The sequence below is a fragment of the Nothobranchius furzeri genome, chromosome 7, assembly GCF_043380555.1.
Source record: "Nothobranchius furzeri strain GRZ-AD chromosome 7, NfurGRZ-RIMD1, whole genome shotgun sequence".
Classification (NCBI taxonomy): Eukaryota; Metazoa; Chordata; class Actinopteri; order Cyprinodontiformes; family Nothobranchiidae; genus Nothobranchius; species Nothobranchius furzeri.
The window spans coordinates 78481504-78487503 of record NC_091747.1 but is presented as its reverse complement, the minus strand read 5'-3'; the positions used below and the strand labels follow the sequence as shown (position 1 = coordinate 78487503).

At 40.4% G+C, this 6000-nt stretch overlaps 1 protein-coding gene across 15 annotated transcripts in view; it reads right to left on the bottom strand.

The window, feature by feature from the left end:
- Positions 1 to 6000, bottom strand: part of ank2a (ankyrin 2a, neuronal) — a 110709-nt gene that overhangs the window by 83093 nt on the left and 21616 nt on the right. For 7 of the 15 annotated variants that reach the window (XM_070553793.1, XM_070553803.1, XM_070553806.1 and 4 more), the window contains exon 1: positions 911 to 1242. The exons of the other annotated variants lie outside the window; for them this stretch is intronic. In XM_070553793.1, coding sequence (XP_070409894.1) covers positions 911 to 1030 — 120 coding nt within the window. In that variant the 5' untranslated portion in view covers positions 1031 to 1242. Of the gene's footprint in view, positions 1 to 910; positions 1243 to 6000 lie in introns of those variants that run through there. 15 annotated transcript variants of the gene reach the window in all.

Here is a 6000-nt window from a genome sequence, read left to right as displayed (position 1 = left end):
CCAACAAATCTGGCTGCCAAGCCAGGAAATAAGAAATGAATAAGAGACAATAAATAAATAAATAAATAAATAAATAAATAAATAAATAAATAAATAAATAAATAAATAAATAAATAACCAAACGGATCAGTTACTTCAAGGAAGCGAAATCTGAATGAGAATCATTAGAGGGGATGAAACGAGTATTCAGCCATATTTCCACCAACATGTTGTGAGACTGAAGATTACAAAGTTCACCAGAGCTGTTCTAAGAGAACATGGGTAAACCTCTAAGCCTCTCTACAGAAGAATGAAGTGTGGATTAGTTAAAAAAAACTCTGTTACATAAAATAAAACTGAGTTTATGTAGAATGTGTTGAGAGGTTCTACAGAGTGGCACAAAGGAAGGAAACATCGCCCCAAAAGGCCCCAGTCGTTCGGACCTCGGCCAAACAAAGTAACTGACCAATAAGTTAAACAGTTTAGCTTAGCCAGGAAGTGAAAGATCAGCAAATCCAAAGCATCATTTCCTGGAAAACGTCAGGCTGCTGTTTCCATTAAAGAAGACTAAAAGTCAAGCACTTACAAAAATCCCTTTCAGTCTGTTTAACCTCCTGGGACCCAACCTTGAATTTGGTCTGATTTAAAAGAAAAAAACATATCTAGCTATTACAGATTAGTCAAATGCAATTAACAGAAATAAAATAAAAAAAATTAAAATACAATAAAAATTCTATAAAAATGTTGTCAAAAATCCTAAAAAAAGAAATACAACCAAAAAAAATTGGTAAAATTTAAGTCAATATCGAGTGTCTATAAATTATGACACAAAGGTCTGAGTAGAAAAGAAACACATTTTAGAGTGAAAGGAGCCAGTGTCCACATATGTGGACACAGGGTCCTAGGAGGTTAACTGGTATTTTGGTTTTACCTGCCGCTTGGCTCTCTCCCGCTGCCGTCTCCTCCTCTCCCTGGCTTTCTGGAGAGCTTTATATTCTGGATGTTGCTCAAGCTCTCGAGCTTTCTTGAGATGTGCAGCAGCATGAGCCATGACTTCATCCCTCTACCCAATGATCTCGCGCCTTACTGTGGTGCCGTTCATACACTCCAGGCTGCAACCATTGCTAAAATGTTGCATTTACTTCATAAAATATAATCCAGACTTCATGGTGCAAAAATACTGCACAAACAATTTCAAAAACAAAGAAAATGTCCCAAAAATGTTTCTATAAAAAAGCTGTAACTCCTCTTCTTTTTCTTACTTCTCTTCTTCTTTATTGATCAGGAAAATACCCGCTGGGTTCGCGAGCCTTCATAAATACCAATATGCACATTACAAGACTAAACAGGCATGACGACTGAAAAGAGATGTCGCCTGATGAAAATAAGACCCGTCCACTCAGCCATCACATGTTCCATTACAAGAACACACACACACACACATACACACACCAACAGGGGATGATCCAAACCAGATGTACGTGAAAACCTTTGTCTGTGTGAACAGCTGTAGTTACGAAATGATGGTGTGTGTGTGTGTGTGTGTGTGTGTGTGTGTGTGTGTGTGTGTGTGTGTGTGTGTGTGTGTGTGTGTGTGTGTGTTTGAGAGCTTACCATTCATTCTGAATGCTACTGACTACACGACCTCCAGTCACAAGAGTGTGCTGACAGTGAAAGGCGTTCAGAGAGGCTGTACGCCAACGGCCAGCTAATGGCTGTGTTTACAGCTGTTCACTTTAATGCTGAAATTGTTCTGGACTCAGAAGGACATGTGAGGACAGCACAGTGGAAGGTGGGAGGTTTTGGTTAGAGCAAGATCATTAAAGAGATCATTCAGACCTAAGGGTTGCTGGGGAGAACAACCATAAACTTGAGTGTGGCTTAAAGATTGCTGTGGACAATTACTATTGATTATACATAAATAAGTATTTATAATATTTATTTTTAATAACAACATGCCAGGCATTGTAATACCAGGTGTTGAAAACCGGAGCTTTATTCAATAAATAAAAGTTAAAACTAGGAACTGATCCCACAAATTCACTTCCAGGGCAAGCTCTTGAGGCGTGGTTCACGGAAAACCCATTTTAAATGATTATCCATCTTGACACGCGACGGGGAAAGCTGTTTTAGCGTCCAGGAAATAGCAGAGAACGTCTCGGCTAGTGGAAGCTGACACCACACAGCAGAACTCCGGATTGCGACATTTGTGGAGATAAAACATCATCGTTGCAAAGCAAACTCGATGGTAAAGTTGTGCGGCTGTTATCCAATCAGAGGACGGATGTCCAAATATCAGGAAATATGAATCCATAACCTGCCGTCTGAAGCTCAGCTCTGATGTAGTTCCTGGAAATGGTGCACTGGGGGGTTTTACTTCCCCAAAGTACGACTTACATGACATTCATTTCTACTAGCGACCACTGCAGATGTATTGAATAAACAACACCTTTAATCTCTGCACCACTGCTTTAACTCCACGTCCTCTCACCAGAGCCGAGCTGTCCTGGGATCTTCCCGATTAAAAATAATAAAACATAGTTGTGGTTTTAAATTAAAACTGTTATGCACCAAGAAAAACTACGGATCTGATTTAAAATTGTGCAGTAAGTGCTGCCCTAAAAGTAAAACTCGCTACAAATAACCCAGTTTTCTCATGTTTGATATCAGTCTGAAGCTACCAGCAGGTTAGTTAAAGGAGTAGCTAGTGGTGACCTGTCAGTACACTGATAACAGGTAGGATGAAGCAGCTTTCCCAGCATGCCAAGCTCTTCAAATAATTACGGTTTTGGTTTAATTCACAGTTAAAGTATTAATAATTAAATGTCTTAAAGAAAAGTTAGGTATTATTTTGAAGTTTGCAATAAGCAAGAAACACCATAACTGAAACAGGTAGCGGTATAGAGGGGTTTAAATAACAGTTAGTTGCAAGGAGTAGATGATAATCCAGCAGAGAGTACGAGTAGAAAATACATCAGCGCAAGCATAAAAATCTGCATCAGGTTTACAAATGTGGTGTGAACAAAACAGTCAACTATAAATAATGGTGGAGGCATGTCCCTGGCGTCCCCGGATACAATGATGGTTCCAAGCAGTAATTTTCTAGCCTGGCCTGCCAGACTCGTCCTCTATGTAATCCTGCACAGAGAAAGAGTCTGGTAACTCACAGGCAGAGAGGCATTTGAGGGGCGGGACTAGGCAGCTCAAAAGTAACCAGTCAGAAAAAAGACGGAGATGCCGACTGTACCACGCAATGCTGTAGTTTTCTAGCTGTAGTAAAAAAAATGCATCTGGCAACGGCACAAGCATCTTTTATTTTTTAGAAGAAAGGCTTTTAGCGCTTCCACTTGTTGTGGTTTTACAGACATTCAAGTCATTTAGAACAGAGGAAAGAGTCGCAGCGAACTCCGCCGCTGTCTTCGTTGTTTATGAGGAGCGTCGCTTTGTGTGACGTCCGCCACGCTGTAGTTTTTTAGCTGTAGTCAAAAATGGCGACTGGCGACAGCGCAAACATCTTTCTATAGAAGAAAGACTTTTAGCGCTTCTACTTGCTGTTGTTTTAAAGATGTGTCCAAATCATTTAAACCAGAGGAAAGAGCCGCAGCGAACTCCGCTTCAGTTGCCATGTTCGACCAACTCGGCGTTGTGGTGTGTGACGTACGCTGCTCAGCGCTGATTGGCTCGGTTAGAATTTTCACGGGGTGGGGTTATTTGAATAGGAGAGTTCCCGGACCCTTTCTCTGTGCAGAATTGAACAGAGGAGTCTGGCAGGCCAGGCTACAAATTTTCAAGGGACCACCCCTTGGGAGCGCCACTGAACAACGGGCACATGACTTGGCAACACTGAAACATTCAGATTTATCTCAGAAACAAGCTAAGTCTGAATCAAGTTGTTAAAATATAATTTGACAGCTCATGCACGTGAGCGTGTGTGTGTGTGTGTGCGCGTGTGTGTGAAGGTCTCTGATGTTAGCTATGTGAGATTTCAGCATTGAACCACTATCTCACACCTGTTTCTGTTCACACCTTTTGTGTTGAGCAGGCTCCCTCGACAGCAACATTTCGTTGTATGAGGAATCCTCACAAATGGAACTGAACAGCTGAATCTGTTTAAAATGCCTCACTCTGGAGTCCTGAGACTGAGTGATTCCTTCAGCTAATAAGCAGTCCTGCTGTTAGGGAGAAGAAACTTTTCTATGTTCCTTTGGCACACCCTGCTGGTGCAACGGCTGGCTCACAGCAGATTTTGCAGATGCAATCAAATAAAATGTCCCAGAACATTCTCAAAGTTGCTAAAAGGAGTAAATACACAAACATTTTTCAATACATATCATTTTTAAGTCAAAAACCAAAGAGTGAAGGATTTTCAATGAGAACTTTTCACGTGTCTTATTCAGTTAGAGTATGAATATTCATATATCCAAATATGTGGATGCTTATTACTGACTGGTACTTATTAATAGTCAGAAACAAATTGTCATTGTATTTGTGACTTAATCACAATATTATAATAAATATATTATTATATATTATGATATAATAATAGGGCTGCGCAGTGACGCAGTGGTTAGAGCTGTTGCCTTGCAGCAAGAAGGTCCTGGGTTCGCTTCCCAGCCTGGGATCTTTCTGCATGGAGTTTGCATGTTCTCCCTGTGCATGCGTGGGTTCTCTCCGGGTTCTCCAGCTTCCTCCCAGAGTCCAAAAACATGACTGTTAGGTTTATTGGTCTGTCTAAATTGTGTGTATGTGTGCGTGTGTGCGTGTGTCCTGTGCGGCTCTGTGTTGCCTGCGATGGACTGGCTCTCTGTCCAGGGTGTACCCCGCCTGATTGCCCATTGACCGCTGGAGATAGGCACCAGCCCCCCGCGACCCTACGTGGACACAGCGGGTTCAGACAATGGGTGGATAATAATAATAATAATAATAATAATTGTAACAGACGATGTCTGTTTGTGGCCACTAGATGGCGTCAGCACGCAGCCAGCACAGCTGTAGGTGATTCTAATCACAGTGCTCCAGAAGCACCTGGCGATGTGAAGGAGGGAGAAACCAGATGAGAGCATGCACGGAGGTGTTTGTTCTCCTCTCTCCCTCCTTTGAGCAGACTTTAGCTTAGCTTGTGGTTACCTGAGTGATTTTGATCCGTTCTAGTGAAACACCTTCGTTTGTTTATCTATTTAGTATCATCCTCGTTAAAGAGAGACTAGGCTCACCTTTTTGGTGAAGCTTATTGCGTTTGTTATAGTTTTCACCCAGCCTTATGCGCTTGCTCTTTGTTTTCATTAGAGCTTGTTTTTTTTTTGATATCGGTCCTTCCCCAGTTCTGGATGACCATTTGTGTTTTTGTGTTAATTCTATTTATTCCTTCCAGCCCAGAGAGTTGTTTTCTTTATTAAACACCATTTTAAGAGATTTAATTTGCTTGGTTCTTTTCACAATTCATTTTCTTTACTCCCTCCTTAACCATCATACTCCTAGTAGAGCCGAGGGACGTAAAAAATAATAATAATAAAATAATAATAAATCAAATGAAACAATTCACGAGGTGAAATCCTTCAAATAAAAGTTTAGGAAGGTTTATGTGCAGAGTTGAAATAACATTTCTTAATTAAAGTATGAAAAGAAAATAGGTTTGTGATAAAATAAATTAAATCAGAAACCTCAAATTTGCAACAAAATATATGAGACATGTCACCATGAAACGTCCACAAAAGATGGCTCACATCTGTAATTGCAGGTTTCTAAAACTATTACACTTAAATTATCATAAAACACATCTAAATAACAACCATTTGGCATCACTTGGAAATGTTTACTTTCAATGAAAACAAATTAAAATGAGTAGAAATACAGCTAATGGACAGGATGCAGACATTTTCTGAGTTAGAGAGGAAGATTTTAATGACAATCTCATCAGACTATCAGGCTGTGGGTGACACAACAACAAAAGGGGTTTCTAATAATCAGTTAGCTTTAAAACATGATAAACTTGGAATGGCAGTCATGCCAAGAGAGTGATGC